This window comes from Apis mellifera, linkage group LG2 (assembly GCF_003254395.2).
Source record: "Apis mellifera strain DH4 linkage group LG2, Amel_HAv3.1, whole genome shotgun sequence".
Taxonomy (NCBI): domain Eukaryota; kingdom Metazoa; phylum Arthropoda; class Insecta; order Hymenoptera; family Apidae; genus Apis; species Apis mellifera.
In genome coordinates this window covers 2,253,950-2,275,648 of record NC_037639.1, presented here as the reverse complement: position 1 = coordinate 2,275,648, position 21,699 = coordinate 2,253,950, and the positions used below count along the sequence as shown (strand labels likewise).

The 21,699-nt window shown below is 14.6% G+C and overlaps 1 protein-coding gene across 18 annotated transcripts in view; it reads left to right on the top strand.

Moving 5' to 3' along the window:
- Positions 1-8,425: 8,425 nt before the first annotated feature.
- Positions 8,426-21,699, top strand: part of LOC412594 — a 139,761-nt gene continuing 126,487 nt past the window's right edge. For 17 of the 18 annotated variants that reach the window (XR_003304118.1, XM_026438922.1, XM_026438928.1 and 14 more), the window contains exons 1-3: positions 8,426-8,579; positions 15,759-16,078; positions 18,266-18,571. Coding sequence is in view for 16 of the 18 variants with exons in the window: in XM_026438922.1 (XP_026294707.1) it covers positions 15,798-16,078; positions 18,266-18,571 (587 nt within the window). In the remaining 2 variants the exon portion in view is untranslated. Of the gene's footprint in view, positions 8,580-15,758; positions 16,079-18,265; positions 18,572-19,570; positions 19,721-21,699 lie in introns of those variants that run through there. The other variant, XM_026438931.1, reaches the window with a different exon arrangement.

The following is a 21,699-nucleotide window of genomic DNA, read 5'->3' as shown; positions in this document are numbered from 1 at the left end:
TATATATATAAATATTTATGCATTATGTGTTCACTAATTCAAATTACTAAAAATAAATTACATAATTATGATTACTAATTATTAACAAAATATCAATATCAATATTAATATCTTTATTTAAAATCACAGTATATTTTAAATAGAAGCACAACAAAATATAAACATCTCATGGAACTTCGTATTATATGTTTTAAAAATACCAACTTAAAAAAAATAAAATGTCTTTTATGCCCTCTATGATTTATTACGATCAATATAGAAATTATGTTTATTTTTGAAACAGATATACAATCTTTAATGAGTGAAATATGTATTAAATTTGTTTAAAACAATTTAGTGTTCATGATAAGAAGGAAGTCTCAAGATTATATCAACAAAATTTGAAAATAATTGAATAATATAATAATAAATTCATATTTTTTTATACATTTAGCAAAAAATAATATAAACATTGATACTAAATAAAAATATCAAGATTTATTTGATGTTAAGATATCATTTCAATAATAGAAAAATATTTTATATAGTATAAAAATATAAAGTTATATATAAAATTATGTAGTAATATTTAAAATAAATATTGGAAAAGTAGAAACACAAAAATAAATGAAAGATGATACTATGATTGCATAAAGAAAATCGTATAAGATTGCAAATATTTTAATTAAAAATAAATCCATGATATTGTATTATAAATAAATTAAAAATTAAAGGAACTATTGCAAACAAAGTTTAAGTTAAGTTTAAGAACAAAAAATTAATTGAAAAAAAAAAAAAATTATTCTATGAGAAAAAATTCTGTTACATTTTTTCTTCAACTCAAAATATAAACTAAAATGTTTGACAAAGAAATTGTAAATTTTATTAATAGATTTTAAATTGAAGTAATATCAAAACATTTTTTTGCTCTCTTGTTGCTATATATTTTAAGATATTTAAAACAAACACTTATGAAAAGAAATATTTTCCACATTGAAGAATAATAAAAAAAAAAAATGAAAAACATTTGGATTTTAATTTTAAAAGAATATTTGTAATTAGCAATATATAATTTATATCTAAATCAATTTGTTCCAAATTATTAATGATGATAGTAAAAAATTTATATCATTTATTAATCTGATTACACATTTTTCACTTTGATTATAAAAAGATTCTTAGGACAAAAATGTCTTACATATGTAAGAAAAAATTTTCTGGTTATAAATATCATATATCTTTTTAACATATATTTGTAATTTTTATATATTGTATTTTTATATGATTATATAAAAAAAATATGATTAATAAAAAATAAATATTGAACAATTGAATTATAAAACATATAAATTATAATATAAGATTATATGATTGCTATTATAAATTTAATATTTATTAATAGAATACTTAATAAATATATATTTTTTTAAGAATAATCTCAAAAATAATATAAATAAATTGAGATCATTCAAGATTTCCATTTTTAATAAAATAATGATTCAAAACAGCTTGAATGAAAAATAAAAAAAATATATTATCAATACAATTATATATAACATTAAATATTTCATTCCAAAGTCGAAATATCAATTTATTGGAACTTTATAAACTAAAATGTGTAAAAATTTCAAATAATATCATAAAAAAAAAAAATTATAGACGTATGAAATTATATTGATTATATTTTTACAAAATCAATTATTTATAGTATATCAATTAACATAAATTATTGTTAAAAGTGGTCCAACAAAATATTAATATTAAGTAAAATAAAAATATGAAGCATCTGAATACTTTTATGAGTTATTAATTAGATGTTATTATAAATATATCACAATTATGGCCTACATTGTTGAATTACTTTTAATACACAATAAATCAATAAATTTTGTTATTTTTGTTATCTATTATAAATTCATGTAATATCATCACGTTATATAATATTAAATATAATATATTTACAATTTGTATATAAATATTCACAAAATGAAAAATTTTTTAAGCACTATAAAATAAAAAAAAACGCATTTTCATTTTACAAATAATATAAACATAAATTTAAAAATTTAAGTTATATTAAGCAATTTAAATAATTTAATTTATCAATTAATAAATCTAAATTAATGAATCTTGCATTCTCGTGAAAACAATTATCAATGGAATGGAATAAGTAAAAAACAATAATTTACATTAAAGAGAAATAATAAATTTGTTTAAAGAATAAAATATAAAATATATTGTTAATAAAAAATAATTTTTAATCATTTATAATAACAATAAGATTGCTTAAAATGTTATAGAAAAAGTTATAGAAAGAAGAAGATATCAAAATCAATTGTTAATTTCTATTATTATTTTATTATTATTTTAGTTATTTTATTATAAATTTCTATTATTATTTTATTTTATTTTATTTTATTTTATTTTATTTTATCTATAATTAATAAAGATTAGATCTAGAATTAATCTAGATTATAGATCGTTAAAGTTAAGTATATGTTAAACCGAATATTTTTTATATATTATTTTTTTACGAATAACTAATCATAAACATGTATATACATAGAATATATATTCATATAAGATGAATTTTTAGCAGGTATAATATAAAAATTACTATAGATATAATTCCTTAAAAAATTCCTATATAATATATTTTGATTTAAATGTTATTTATTTAACTATTGAAAATATGGAAAAATATTTGTCATAATTATTATTAATTCATTATTATTTAATCTATTAAAAAGAATTTTTTAATTTTTTTTAATTATAAGTAAAGAAAAATTTCTCATTGATTTCGATGATTTTAAAATATGATAGAAAAAATTTTGAATTATTTTTATTTGTAGTTAGGCTTAGCTTTAGAAGAAATTTGCAGAAAATTATTATTAATTCACTAAATTTTGCTTATATTTATGTATCTGTCAAGTGTAGCATACTTAGCATAGATGTGTCAATATGCAATTGTCTCTTGTTTATTTTATACATGATTTTTGTGAAGAAAAGAAAACAATGGAATATTTCATAAGAAATTGAAATTATCAAAAAAATGTTTTACAAATAAAAGTTATTTAGTTCAAAAAGTCTATTTATCATGTATAAATTATTTTTTTGTAGGTTAAATGTACAAGATTTTAATCATATTTTTTTTAAATAAAATGATAAAATTTTGAATTTAAATAATTTATTGAAGTAATTCTTATAAAAAGAAAGTATAATTTAATTCTGCCAAGAATTTTAAATTATTTAAAAAATTTAAAAATTAAAAATTAAGGAGATATTTTAATTTAAAAGTGTGATTCAAATCTAAAAATTAAAATTCATGAGTTGAAAAAATAATTGATGAAAAAATGATTGAAGCCTGATGATCAATACTAATTAACTAGGATAATAAAATCATGAAATATAAAACATACATTTCAAATATATTTATTTTCTTTATTGATTATTGTTTTTAATTAAACAAAACATAATATCAAATAATATTGCTATTGTAACTTTAATCATTATAATTCGGAATATGAACAAGTTCAATTAAACAAAATATTAAATATAACAAATATTTTTTCAATAAAAAAATTTATTGATAAAATTAAAAAATTATATTAAATTATATCACAAACAGTATATAAATTACAAATATATTTTCGATATTCAGTAAATAAATTTCAATACATATTCAATACATTTCTTATATATATTATATTTAAATTTGTTTACTCAATAGCATATAGTCAACACTTGATTAGATTATGCACTCTATGATTGATCAGTATTTTTTATTAATAACTCGTTAATAAAGCTATAATAAAAGTTTTTGCAAAAAAAAAATGTTGCTTAAAATTATTTAAAAAATCTCTAAATAACATATGTTTCCACATTTTTAGGATCTTGTATATATTTATTGAAGCAAATTATTGAAGAAAATTATTGAAGCAAAGATACGATTTCTAAAGAAAAAAACAATCATCCATTGCAAATATATATATTAATTGTAAAATTATCAACTATATATTTTTTCTTCATGAATATGTAGTAAACATTATGAATATATATAGAATTATAAAAATAATAATATAGAATTTAATCACATTATTTGATTAAAATCATAAGTTTTTATATATGCAATTATAAAAGAAATAACTTATTAACAGATTATAATAAAATAAGAAATAAATTTATCAAAACTATATTTTACTTTATAATTAATAAACAAATAATTTGTTTTTAAATATATTTTTAAATTAATATAAGGAAATAATTACAAATTAAATCAATAAAATTTAAATTAAAATTTAATTTTTTTTAAATTATAATTTTATTTATATTAAATCTTAATTATAATTTTTAAAATATAAAATTCTATAATGAGCAATGTTTAAAATTATAAGTATAAAGTAAAAATTAACAATTAAATTAAGGAAAACTAAGAAATTAGCTAAAATTTCATAATAATAATAACATTTAATATTGTAATAAAAATTATATTTTTAAAATAAAATTATATTTTATATAATTATATTTTATCATAATTATAATTGTTTTATAAAAAATATATATATATTAAAAAATTATCAAAAATTATATTAAAAAGAATCATTCTCAATTTTTTATGATACAAAAAATATTGTATATTACTTTCCACGTTTTTGTGTTTGTGAGTTGTAATTAAATACTTGCTTATATCATTTAAATAAAATAATTTACATAAAAAATTACATAAATTTATATAAAAAAAATAGCTTTAAATTACTAAGCTATATAAATCTTATATATCTAAAATTTCGCTTATAAATATTTCTAGATTGTATTAAATTTAATCATATTAATTAATTGATTAAATGTCAAATTATAACTTTGAAGTCAATGTTATCAAAAATTGTCAATTTTTTTTTATGTCATCTAATAATTTTTGACAATTGGAATCCAAAAATGCTATTTCGCTCATTGGACAAATTGTGAATACAAATCAATATGGCATCATTATAATTTGTCAAATATGCTTAAAATTAATTTTACACTTAATTTTATTTATTTAATTTTACAATACTAATATAATAATAATTTTTGAATCAGTTTCTAAATTTAAAATTTTTTGATTTATTTACAAAAATTATTAAAAGATACAAAAAAATAATAACAATATATATATGCTAAAACATTTGTAGTAAAATGTTTATACTAATTATTGATTGAATGTCGTCAAATTATAATTAATTAATATATTGTCACAATCACATAAGCGTTATTTTGATTTATTAAGAATTAATAATGAACAATATGAATGTATGATACAAAATATTGTTTAGATACACACTATTTTTCAACTTCTGCAATGTTAATTTTCTCTCAATTCTTACTTCTCATTGACTTTCGCATTTTGGAAACCGCTCGCACTTATTCATTTGATAGATGTCTCTTCCTTCGCATATTTTTTTTTTCATCAATATTATTAATATATGTATACTCAGTTGCTATTCTGTATTCTAAATATAATTTTTAAAAGATTATTTGAAAAATTATAATTTCTAAACAAATTTTTGAAAAATTTAATATAAATTTGTTTCCAAAATATTGATATAAAATTTGATATAAGATTTATTTGGCAAGTTATATTAATAAATTAGCATCAAAAATATATTAAAATTTGTACTTCAAAGCTTCAAAAATATAACAAGTCTTGGAGATAAAATATATTAAAATCTGCTACATATCTTCCATGTTTCAAGTATTGTATTATAACTAATTTAGCATTACAACTAAATTTTTTATATCTCTAGATTTTATAGTAAATGTTAAAGAATATTATTTTTTAAATAAAGTACATCAAAAAACTAATGACAATGAAATAACATTAATATATATATATATATTATTATATGTTACAATTTACATATATCTATATTATATAAATCTGTCTTCTTTTGTTTTTTGATTTCAAACAAGAACAATTATGTTGTTTTTCATTGATAATATTGATAATATTGAATCATAAACAGTATTGAATATATATAGTTATATATATAATTTTTTTAATATATAATTTTTATTTTCAAAATATTATGTTTGTACTAATTTCTACATTTATATAAATATTATTATAAACAATAAAATATATAATATATATATATAGAATGATGATTACAAAGATAATAAATGGTTGGATTAGCAATTAAAATATAAATATTTGTATAGCTTTGTGTGTGTATATGTGTGTGTGTATATATATATATATATATATATATATATACACACACATCATACATATATATACATACATCAAATTTTTACAAGATTTAACTTATCTATAAATTTCTATCCATCTATATCATTATTATGGATCAATTTTGAAATCTTGTACCAAATTTTATTACTAAATTTACGTTAAATCTTAATACTTAAATTAATTTTTAATTTTTTGAAATTGATTACAAATTATATGAGTTTTTTATAAATCTTAAAAAATATTTTTAAGAATACATATACACAATATTTATTAGTTCTTTATTTTTATATTAATACATGTAGAAGATAATAATTAGATTAAGATTAGGATTTTAATTTGATTTGATTATTGTAAGCTGTTTTGTCTTTTAAATAATTTTTCTATTTTTTGTATTATTTTTTTTCTTTAAACACTTCTTTTAAAAATATCTTTTGCATATTCAAAAAAAGCTATATATATTTACAGTTCAAATAATAATTTCTGTTTTGCATATTTTACATGGTTTGTCATGAAATCATTAATATAAAAAAGTGTAAATATGTAAAATTAGTATAAATATAATGTTTTATAATATATATATAAAAAAATTATATATGTAAATTCAAAACTATTATATTATTAAAAAATAATGATAATGTAGTTCTTTTTATTTGAAAGCAAAATGCAAAAGTAAACAAATTTTAATAATATAGTTTTTATATATTTTAGTTGTGTATAATAATAATTGCACTGATACTATTTCATTGTTTTCTAATGTATTTTCTTAGAAAATAATGTATTCTAATATTTTAACATCTTTAGAAGCAAAAAAAAAAAAAAAAAACAAAATTAAAAATTCAATTAAATGATATATAATATAAATAATTCATTAGTATGTATTTACTGCAAATTTGACAAATATATTGGTATAAGTTTTAATATTAATTTAAAATTAATTTAAATTATTCTTAAATAACTTGATAACAAAGTTTTATATTAAATTTGATACTATTTTAATGATAAATTTGTGTCAAAGATTTTGAAAATTTGATAGAAATACAAAAGTTATTTATAAATATAATATATTTTTATGAACATTAATATATTTTGATATAAATTTGGTTTTATTATTGATGTTTTAATAATCAATAAAATCGCAACATTTATAATTTAATTTGTTTATTTTCAATGATTTGAATCGCTGAAGAATATATAATTGATGTTCTTAAAAAAAGAAAACACGAAAATAAATATATATTCATTTCTAAATTCTTGAAATGACTTCAATTGATATTTGTAATTACAAATAACTCCTAAAATCATAATAAATAATTACTAAATTGTTATAATAAATAACTACATTATAAAAATAAAATTATATATTATATATAAATATTTATTTGATATATTTTATCTTATTATTACATAGAAATTATTTATGTTTATTACATAAACATAATTAAATAACGAAAGTAACATTTTAGAAAAATCAATCAAAACTTTGATTTTATTAACTCTCAAATTTGTTTATTTCTTAAATAACAATAAAGATAAAAAAAATGTTATTTTTAATGTAGAAAATAAATAATGATATTAATTTCTTTATTTTAATTTTATTCATAATTTTAAAAAAATATTTGTAAACAAACGATAAAATAAAAAGATTAATAATTTATAAAAATCTGTAATTATTATTTATTTATTTTTATTTATTATTCCTTCAAATTCCTTGAAATCCCTATGAATTAATAAGGAAAATGTAAATTGTTGTGATAAATTATGTAAAATATCTTATTTTTTAAATTTTTTTAAACAATAAATTAAGCCATTAAGTATAAGTTATTTAAGATATATTATTTTTAAATATTTTATAAAATATATATATATTAAAAAAAATATATCTATAAATTTGAAAAGAATTTATTTTATTATGAAATTGTAATTAATAATATAAGATTACAAATAAATGTATCTATTATATATTGTTCTTTATATATGTTTTTCCTCAATATATATGTTTATAATTATTTTTTTAGTTTATTAAAATTTTAATAAACAAATCAATAATATGAACAAATCTAATAATAGAGAATTTTGCATATTAGAATTGATGCTAACTTTCTATAGTTTGATCAGAATCATACGCTTAACCCTCTAATCAAAAACAATGAGCAATGTTAGTGGGGGCAAGAGGGTTGAAAGAAAATTCGACGCTAGGAGTGGCGTATAAGTACGGGCGCCATCTATTCGTTCAGTATCTGACTACCCTCTAAAGACTTCTGTACTCGCGATCGTATTACTAGATTATTACGATATTTCGTGTGACAATTTAATTTAATGCATCATATTATAACAGAGTGACTAGTGTATGTTTTAGAACAAGTGTAATAAGGTAAATATAAACAATATGAAATTTTTTTAAAAGACGTATTTTATACGGGTGGCTACTATCCTCGATGCCAGACACGCGTTAATATGTTGGATCGATTTCTCTTCTTTGCAAGTCGTATTACGATAAGATATTCTATAAAAGATTCGATTACAATTTTGTAATTTTCTTTTTGTAATATATTGCATTTTAATTCATATTTTTTTTTTGTTTTTATTGAACGTGTTTGAAAATGAATAATTTGATATTCCAAAAAGGTCAACTCACGAAATCTCTGTATGGAAAGACGCCTACAGTCAAAGCCCTTCCTTTCTTTCTTTTGTAAAATTTTTATTATGATAAAATCGATAAAAATTTGTAGAAATTTTGTCGATTTATATTTATTTCGAATATAGCTTTAATTCAATACAGTTTTTTTTTTATTTCTTTACTTGCAAATAAGATTGTTCGATCGATTTTTTTCTCGAAATTTTTAATTATATATTAAAAGAATTAAATATGATTTTGATATTTTTAAAACATAATAATTATTATTTAAGTAATAAATAATTCTTATAAATATATTACATAGGATTTGCATTATTTACAATGCTTTCATTTTAGAATAGATACAGAAATAACTCTTCTCAATACTTTAATCGAAAAGAAAAATTACTATAAAATATATATTTCTTCTATATATTTATAAATTTTATATAGAAATTCAAAGAATATTTCTTTTTATAATGTTTGTTTTTGTTTAATGTTAAATTTGAATTTAAAATTTATTATTAAAAATAAATATATGTATTTATGTATATATATATACCTGTCGTTTATTTTTTACAACAATAATATAACTTAAAATTTATAATTTTTGAGTTATTAATCCATTAATCATTGTTATTTGTATTTTTTATTTATAGAATTGTGTGAATTCTCAAATTGTATATTTCTAATTTAACATTTTTACGCAAAATTTATATGTAATTTTATAATGAGTCAAATCATTTAAAGTCATTTTTTCTTAAGTCATAATTTTTGAGTTGTTATTATTGCAGCAAATAAGCGTATAAATAAGCAATATGTAAATATTGGTTATTATTTTATATATTATTTCAAATGATATTAGATATTATTAGATATTATTTTTAAATAATATTATAGTTTTTTCTTGAAAAAAAAAGTTAGAGATTATTGATAATAAATTATAAATAATTATTAAAAAGTAGCATAATTACAATTTTATATTCTATATAAATTCACAATAAATTTGCTTTTTATATGATTTTCATGAATAAATTATTTGAATATTTAGAGAAAAATTATAATAATATAAAATTTTTATTATAATAATAATAATAATAAAAATATCTTAAAATTAAAATTTGTTATATATATAAATATAATTTTTCATTAATTTTATTATGAATTATAATATAAATTTTGTAGTACTTGTAGTTATTAACATTAATGCATTTATTTTATCTACAAAATTACATTATTTGAAATATAATAATGATTTAATTTTAATAAAATTAATAAATAAAAAGATAATAATAAATAAAGATAATAATTTGTACAAAAATTTTATATTATAAATAAAATATAATATTTTTAATTGGAATATATATATATTATTTATTTTTAATTTCTCTATTGTTTTTCTCTATCTCAATAATTTTTTACTTCAATGAAATTTTTAAATTATCATCATATAAATAGAAATATTAAATTAATTTAATAACTATTGCTAAATCTTTTTTAATATTTTCTTTTATAATATTTATATATATATAATATTTTCTATATATTATTTTTTAAAAAAGTTTTAATTATTGAATGATTTAAATTTATATAAAATTATATATCTATTTTTTTAAATATGAATGCTTTTTTTTCTCTAAAAAAGATATAATTTTTTATATTATTGTATTATTGTATTATATGTTAATGCTTTATGTATAATTATATTTACAATTTACACTATATTATTTTTATAATTACATTATAATTTATATTACAATATTATTTATCATACAAAAATATTTTTTATATAGAAATGTTTTATTAGTTTATTAGTAAAATATTAATTTTATTAATATTATATTATATTTATAATATTAATTTTTAAATTTTTATTTTATTATCTTTATTGCATAATTTCAAAAAAGCAAATAATAAAATTAACAAAATATATTATTATTTTAATCATAATTTAATTATTGTTTACATAATTATAAAATTAAGAAAAAATATTATATCTGAATATCATGATTATTATTATTATATTATATTGAATACTATATTATTATTATAATATATTATTATTATAATACAGTTGAATAAATAATCATAAATAATATAATTTAATAAAAACTGAATATAATATTTCTTAATGTTTAGTTCAGATTACTCATATAATTTCAAAAATAAAGAAGAAAAATTTGATATTCTTTTTCTTAATCATTTTTAAAAATTTTTTTTATTATTTATATAATTTAAATATAATCAAATTAAAATATAATTGTTGTACATAATATAATTATAAAATGTAAAATATATATTTGTGAATATATATTTATTATTATATATATTATCATTATTTTTATTATAAAAATCTCAGTAATTGGGTTAAAATAATTTTATAAAATGAAAAATATAAGTTTTGATATTTTGATATATAAATTTTGATAATTCATTATATATTATGATATATTAATAATAATTAAAATATTATTGCATGATTAGTCCGCATAGCAAAATTCTAAAAATTGGTAAAGATTACTTTATAAATAATAACTAAGCAAAGTAAAAATATGTGTAAATAAAAAATACCAAAAATATTACGTTTTAAATAAAAAATATCAATATTATTAATGTTTTATCTCGATTTTTATAATTATGAAATATATGTATACAATATTATGCTTGCGCGCATAAATAATAGGCAGAAAGCAACAAATAGTAAGATTAAAATTATTATTTTAGTTAATTTCAAATAAAATTGAATATATATGCACAAAATATTTCATTACAATTTGTATAAAAATTATAAGTTATTTAATAGTTTAATCTATACAAAAGTTCTTTAAATTCTCTTTATATATATATTATGTATATATATATTATGTATATTTGTTATCAGTTGACTTATGTGAGTTTATAATTAATTAATTGATTTATTAATATATTATAATCAGTCAATATATTCATATATACATATATTTACTTATATGAGAATCATATTTTTTGTTTTTTCTATAATAATAGTTATATTTAGAAATTAGAAATATTTATTTACAATTAATTATATATCTCTTTTTCGTATATAGTTATATAGTTATATAGTTATATAGTTTTTTCTTTCGTGTATTAAAAATATCGAGCGAGAAAAAGATAAACACATATTCACATCTACTTATTATAAATTTAAAATTGCAAAGAGAATTTGAAAAAAATTTATATAAATTATTATATACGCAAAAATATTAAATAGAATATATTAATAAATTATAAAAATAATTTTATAATTTTTTAAAATTATTTAATTACTTTTTTAAAATTATAAATAATTTTATAATTTTTTAAAATTATTTAATTATTTTTTTGCCTTCAAAAAAATTGATAATTTTCATTAAAATATTTTATATAATTTTATAAAATTGTTTATAAAACTGTTTATAAGAAAATAATATATATATATATATACCAAAATAATATAATATATTTCTTTTATTTTTTATATTTCCATTTTAATATTAATATAATTTATAATTCTGAATATAAATAATATATATATATAATAAACGAATAACATGTTATATTACATTATATATATATATATATATATATATATATATATATATAAAATATAATATATTTGAGAGAAATGAAAATTAAAAATAGTTTTAGTTAATATTAAACTGCTCATAATTTTATTTATTCATATTTTATATATAATATAATATATATATATATATATATATATATATATATATATATATATATTTAGAAATTATATACATTAAAAATAAAAATTAATATATTTTTTAATTTAAATATCTATCTACATCATCTATTATACTACATATATATATTATAATATGTATATATTAATGTATACATATAAATATATATTAATGTATACATATAAAGATATTAATATATACATATTAATATATACATATAAAGATATATATAAAGATATATACATTAGTGTATATTTATATATAATATTATCTATAAAAAATAAAATATAAATGTACATTTACAAATAACTTTTAATTCTTTTTTTGGATTATTTTTTATTTATTGTTATTTTTTTATTTTTTGGATTTGAGGAAAGAGATTTTGTGAAACAATTTTTATTTGCAAAAACGATTAAAAAATTAAAAATAAATAAAAAATAAATGAAAAAATCTGAATGAAAAAAATAGTAAATTAAAAAGTTTTAAAGTAATATTTTTATAAATAAAGATAAAATCAAAAAAAAAGAATATAATTTAAATATGTCATATTTTGAAGTCTAATATTTTATATTTGTATTATATAAAATATAATTTTTTCAAATTTTTAATTATCTTAAAAGTAAAGAATTTAATTAATAAATATGTAATTAATAAATATGTAATATTATAAAACACAAAAATATAAAATATTATAATTTTTTTTAAAAATATAAAAATTACGAAATATAGTAAATTTATAATAGAATATATAATAAATTTAAAATTCAATATTTTTGTTTTTATTATTTATATGTATTAATTATGTATTTTTAGATAAAATTTTATTTGAATTAATGCATGATTTATTTTATTTGGTTTTAATTTTCATTGTTATTAAAGGAAATATTAAATAATAATTATATAAAATATTAAAAGAAATATTAATAATTATTTCATTATTCATTTTATTTATTTCAATATATGTTTTTATTATATATATAAATATAAAAGTTAGATATTAATAATAAAACATATGAGAAATGAGTAATAAATGTGGAGATAGAGAATTATAATAAAGTATTAGAATATTGATGAATATGTACATGTTAAATAATAACAAATATAAATTCGATATATATATATTAATTATAAAATGAAGGAAAATGAACACAATAGTAACCTATGTAATAAACTGAAATAAACTTTAAAATGCCGATTGTATTTTCTGATGCCAGTGACCCTCTATCGATTCCACATTCAACGAAGCATGGGCCAAACTTGCGTTCTCTCACGTTTTCTGTTATTCTTTCTTATATTCATCTTTCTTTCTTTATATTTTTTCTTTTCTATATTTTCCTTTCGCATTTTTTATCCTTTTGTTATCCTATTTATTTGTTTTGATTAAAATTGTTTTTTTTTATAAATTGTATACTTTCCTTATTTATTTATTTTCTTTTATTCCTTTTTTTATATTAATTTTTATATTCGATTATTCATCACTAATATATATATATATATATATATTATTATTATTATTATTATTATTATTATATATTATTATTATATATTATTGACTATTATATAATTTTTTGTATTAACTTACTTTTTTGTTATATACATATATGTATCTTTCTATATTATTATCTATATATATATTATTATCCTTCTTTTATTCATTTCAATTTTATTAATTGTTATAAAATTAAATTATATATAATAATTATGTATAATATTCTATATGTTATATTTAAATTTTGTCACATAAAAATCACATAAATAAAATTACGATAAAAATTTTATTTGAATAATATATAAAATAAAATAACGATTTATAATATCGAAAAATAATAAAAATCTCATGTATAAGTAGATATAATAACAATTAAATTTATAGTTGGGTAAATAAGCATTGATACATCATACCTATTAAAAATAAAATAATTTATCTGTTATATTAAAATGATTTCAATTTTGGAAATAGAGTTTCTGATATAAATTTTACAATATTTTTAATAAAGGAAAACTTTTTATTGAAGACAGAAATTAAGTGGGCGATGTTATGTATTGAAAATATATGCAATGCATATATTTAACTATCAATAATTTAATCAATAATTGAGATATATACTAAGCTTTATTTAAGCTGTCCAACTTTATAATTATTTACAGTTAGTATTATAATAAATACAAGCACAAAATTTTATATTATGTTTTTTTATTTTTTTCTCTTTATAATCTTAAATGTATTTTTTTTATAATTATTTTATGTAAAATATTTTTTTATTTAACAAAATAAAATAATTTAAATATGCATTATTTTATATAGAATAATTTATCTAATTTGCATATTTCAAATAACTCTTATATAATTAATAAAAGTTACATGATTTGAAGAACAAATAATGGTCTATCAGTATTTTTTTTATAGGAGAGGATTTCAAAATTTTCAAAATTAATTTTAAATAAAATTATATATTTTTTACATCATAGATCAAAATATTAAATTTCAATATTAAATTTCAAATAAAAAAACGATTAATCTGTTAACCCTAACCTCAATTACCAAAATATTTTACGATAAATTGCTTCGAAAATGAAGATTATATATAAATACAATTAAAAAACAAATAAATTTTAATATATTATTAAATTTATTATTAAATTATATTTAATAATTTTTTAATAATTTTTTAATGTATAATTTGAAATTTACTTGAGATCTAAAAAAAAACATAAATTAGCTATAACTCTCATATATATAATTTTATATAATTTTTTAGAAATAATAAATAAATTTTCAAAATTTTAATTGTTTATTTATTTCATTTATTATTTATTTTATTCTAGAAAAAAGATTTATCAATTAATTTTTTAATTAAGGATATAATATTTGTTATATTATTAATAATTCGTTTTTTATTAAAAATCCATTTTATTATTATATATTAATAACAATGAATTTATCGATGTATTTTCCTTTCAATTTTAATAAATTTGAAATATATATATATATATATATATATATATATATGTTAATTTTAATAATTTCTAAAATAATACAAAAATAATTTTATCGCATCATATTAATTAATAATAAAAACAAGTTAGTAAAAAATAAGATATTAATTCTATTTACATATTAAAATTATTTTTAATATGAAATATGTAATATCTCTTATAAGAATATTTGATATTATAATATCTTATATGATTCAACTATTATATTTTATGATTTGAATATGTAATGTTTTAGAATGGACAGAATATTAAGAAAAATGAATGTAATGTGGCGATGACAAGTCTGATCTTGGAAAACACAGATTTGAACCGACTTTTTCCGAAATGTCGGCCTAGGGGTGGCCCACCCCCGAGTCCGGGGGCCTCTACACAGATTAGTCAGCCGCATGAGAGCCTCTGTCAAAAAGAGGCCGTTTCTATTACCACCAGCCTCACAAATATTTCCGCAACGAACACTCTTACGACTACTACCCTTGCTTCCAAGAACATACCTTCAAAGCATTCACATTCGATATTGGAAGACATGATCGACCTCGAGCGTGATATCTCCGATAGGTAAGCTTATATTGATTTATCAATCATTAGTTTTTCTCAATTTTAAATAATGAATTACAAAATTTTTTATCTTATACCAGTTTAATTTAACTATATTTAATAATATATTAAATATTATTAAAATAAAAATGTCTTGAAATATCGCATTATAGATTATAAATTATAATAGTAATTTTTTTTTTAATTAGTTTAGTAATTGTAATAGTAATTTTTTTTATTAGTGAAATATCACTTTAAAAATATAAGATCAGTTTTTAAAATATTTTCTTTATTTTTTTAAATATAATCTTGTAATGATATGAAATGAAATAAAATTTTAAATTACATATAAAACATTTCAATTTTAATATTCTATAAAAAAATTTTCCAAAAAATTTTATATTAAAAAAATGATACAAAAATAATAAGAATTTAAAGATTGATTTCACACACTCAAAGAGATCTTTTATAGAAAAAAAAATTATATATATATAATTATGTTCGCATTTTCATTCAAATAAATTCAATTCAAATAATGGTTTTTGAATTAAAAATTAAATTTCATTCTAAGATAAAAATATGAAGATTTTTAATTGATGTATCGAAATTTAGTATATTAAAATCTAATATTAAAATTTATATTGTTAAAAATATTATATAATTTTTGATTCGAATAATTTTATAATTTTATATATTATATAATTATATAATTATATTATATAAATATATATTATATATATAATTATATATTATTTTACATAATATATTTGGAAATTTATAGAAAATTTAGAAATTAAAATATAAAAATTACAAAAATATTCTTTTCAAAACAATTTAATTTTAGTTATTAGTAATTTTAGTTAATAGTTGATAATAAAATGATAGAATGAATCTTTTATTCATTACAAAATTAAATTACTTTTGAATTTTTATAATACTTTGAATATAATAAGATATATAATTATAATATTAATTTAATATTAATATTAAATATTTAATATTAAATATTTAATGTTATTAAATTATTATATATTATCTTGTATATAATTATTTATTATTATATTATTATTATTATTTTTATGAATTCAGTATTTATAAGAATTTCATAAGAATATAAAAAATTCAGTGTTTAATTATTTATTATATAATATATATGTATTTTAGTTTAAATAATTTAGAAATAACAATTACGAAATATAGGAATAAAAATGAAATTTTGATATTATAATTATATTTCAATATGGAAAAATTGATGATAAATATAAATAATGTTAATTTCAAACTATTTTCTTATAAGACTTTTTTTATACATTTTTTTTAACATATAAAAAAAACATTGCAGTTGAATATCAATAAAATTTTATTTTTTTTTGGAAAATTAAATCCAAAACTTTCATAGATTTAAACAGATTTTTTTTTAATTACTTTGTTATAATTTAAATAAAAAAAATATAAAAATAAAAAATAATTAAATAATTTTGTTGAATATTAATGATTTTGAAAAATATAATAAAAAAGTCATAAATCAACTATAGATATTAATACGAATTAACTTTTTTTATTTTCGTAAAATCTAATATTTTTTTTATTTTTCTTATTACAAAAAAATATTAAAAAATCAGTCAGAAAATTCGATAAATTTATACAAAATATAATAAAAAATATATTAATATTGATTATTTGTGCATTATAATTTATATCATAAATATTTTAAGTTTTAATTTATTAAATTTTATTTGTATATCTTTTAACAAGTCTTATGAACAAACTATTTTATAACTAATTTCATGTCAAAATGTGAACAAAAAAAATTAAATAAAATATAATAAAAATTAACAAAATAATTATATTTAATATTAATATTAAAATATGAATTTATAAGAAGTCAAATAAATATATGAAAATTTATTTATTTTTTTTTATATTATATTAATTTTGATTAATTTTTTTAATATTGAATTAAGAAATGATAAATTTTAGTATTAAGTTTTTTAAAATCTTTTATTTTTCTTTTATTTTTATTTATTCAAAATATATTAAAAATATTTTTTAATAAAAATTGATATTAATTTTTCTTTAAATACTAAAATAATCATAATATATAAGAATTTAAAATTGATATAATAAATCTTATTTTAATAATTATATTTAAATATTATATAAAGAATATAATATAAATAATAATTAATCATTATTTTTGTTTTATAGGACAACGAGCATGGTATCTGGTTTTACAAGTGAAAGTCAACTAACTGTTGGTGTCAGTGGTAACACAAGCAATGTTGGCGGTCCACTTGGAACATTTAACTCACTTGGTACATTTAACACAAAACCACTTTCTTCAAGTTCCTCATCTGCCTCTGGACATAGTGAGGATGCGCAACAATATGGTAGTCTCCCAGGTAGTGATCATCAAAGTCACTCTCAGCAAGATGATAGTGGGCCTGAGGAAAGTCCTGTATATATTTTAACTTCTGCTAAGGGTGATCGCAGTTATAAACTAAGAGATTCCAGGTATGTTTTATTTATTTATTATTTATTTTAAAATAAATAATAAAATATTTTTTTTATATTTGTGGAATATAAATTTAATATATAAAAATAATATATAAATATAATAATAAAAATAAATATTTAAAATTTATAATTTTATATACAAATTTAAAAAAAAAACTTAGATATATTAATAATTTCTAAAATGTAGATGATAATGAATAATAATACTTTTAAAAAATAAAAATGAATTTTTAAAATTATAAAAATAAAATATTTAAAAATATAAGATTCAAAATATAAAATTATTTATAGAATTTAAGTTTTTTGAATAAGCCATGTTTTTATGAAAAACTATTTAATATTAAAATATACTAAATATTTTTTTTATTTTATTTATATTTATATATATTATAATATTTTTTTTACTTAAATAATTAAATACATACAATATTATGTAATATCGAATAACAAAACATATCATTCTATTCTTAATAATTTATAATTTCATGGATTATTACTCTATAATGAATTATAAATAATAATAAGTTCTGTAATAAAATTATAAAAATATCAAATCTTTAAAATAATGTATATAATGTATATAATATATATATATTATATTTTCTTATTATATTATTTCTTATTATTCTTCTAATTATATTATATTCATTTTTATATATATATATAAAATAATGTATATAATATAATAAGAAATATGATAATTTTAATAATATTATAATTAATATACATTCTTTTATTTTTTATTTTCTTATCTCTTTCATTTTGTTTTATATTTGATTTTATCTTTTATTGTCGTTTATATTGTTTGTTTCAATATTTCCAGTATTTATTTTCATTTTAATATTTTAAGTAGAGAAATTAATTATTTATTTATTATAGTTAATTCTTAATCTTTTTATATTTAAATTAATTATTGAGCATTCAAAAAATTAAATATTTATAAATCTTTCATTTATATTTTAAAACAATCGGTAAACAATCGGTCAATGACACAATCAACGTTCAGTCGATAAACATTATGCATGAAGCATATGATATTAGGTTATATTGTATTTTGTATTTTTTGTTTTTAAGTTAATTATGATAATTAATAATAAGTAAATATCATATAAACTGATTAATATAAAAATAAATTAATAACGAAGTGTAAGTAACAATAACATAATAAATAATATATACACAATATAGTTTCGTTCTTTGTTTATATTATTTTATAAATATATCAATTTATTTAATAATGATTTTAATCAAGATAAATAATTTAAGAATTTAATGATGAAAATTTATTTGATAATATAAATCTATAAATAATATGCATAAAAATAATGCATGAATTTTCAAATGAATTAATAATTTTCAATGAGTTTTAATAATTTTTTGTAACAAAACATATCAAATATCAAATTAAATAATTTGGTTAATTATTACATCTCATAAAAATTTTATATTTTAATTGTGTTTTTTTTCCAAGAAAAAAAAATAAAAATTTTTATTTTTAAAAAAATTTAATATTATGATAATATAAATTAATTTGTTAATAGTATGATTACGAAAATTGATGTTTTTTTATAATTTTATTTTTAATATAATTATCAATTCAAATAATGTAATTTCAACATATTTAATATTTAATATATTTTTAACTATTTACATATTTAAAATAAAAATAATTCATAATTTATTTTAAATTACCTTAAATTTTTAAATACTAAAAATAATTAGAAAAAAAGTATTAAAAAATTATAAATAATTAAATGATAATCAGAAAATAAGACATATATATATATATATATATATATATATATATATAAAATATAAAATTATTTTCATAAAGATTGATTTATTTAGCTAAAATTTGTTATTTTTTTATATGAAATGTAAATTAAAATATAATTTTTATTTTATTTTATACATTTTTATAATTATTTCATATTTTTATAATATAAAAATATAATATAATATATAAATATAAAAAATCAATTGTGATTTTTGAAATTGTACATTTAATAAATAAAATATTTTTTATATGTATATTATTTATTATGAATATGAATATATAAAAAAAATGAAATATACATTATTGTATAAAGTAATAATAAGATTTAATAAAAAATTTTGTTTTATTAAATATTGAATTATTAATTTTATGTAAAATATGTTATAATTAGTATTATTTTATAATTATTATATTAAGGATTATTAAATCATTATTAAGTTATTTATCATATCTTTTTATAATAGTTTTACTTTAAGATTTGTGTTAAAAATTTTTTAAAATATTTAGAAAATTGAATTAAAGATTTAAAAATTTAATTAAAAATTAATAAATATCCAAATTATAATATCACATATTATAATTTTATGTCTTATTAATTGAAAATAAATTATAATAGTTTTTATATCATAAAAGAAAAATATAATATGATTTATGACAAAAAATAATTTTTGTAATAATTGCTAATTATTTATGATTTTTATTATATTATAAAAGAATAATTGAATTATGTTAATTAATCTTTTTACGTATTTACTTATAATTAGCATAAATTTTTTTAATATATTTTTTAATATTTTTTAATATTCTTCTAAGAAGAAACATGAATATTATTTATATATTTTTATGTATTTTTAAATATATATATTTTTAATATTATTATGACATTACATATTAATAAACTTTTTGAAGTTAAATTATTTATTGAGCTTATAAGTAATATGCTAATAATTAATTTTATATATTAATAATTAATAATTAATAATAATATTAATAATTAAATATGATTCAATCAAATATTATAATAACTATATTATAATAACTATATTATGATAACATATTTTATATTACATTACAAAAAATTTTGATTTATATTATAAATAATATATTATAATTAATTATATTATGTTATTTATTCTTGGTTGAAAGAATTTTTTTATTAATTTATAAGAGAAATTAAATAATTTCAAGAGAAAAAGTTCTTGAATAATAAAATAATCCTATTTTATAATATTATTACTTATTATTATTATATAATTTAATATAATATTATTATATTTGATATTTATAAAAGCTAAATTTATTATTACATGTTTATTTTAAAATTAATTTTATTATATTATAGGTAACT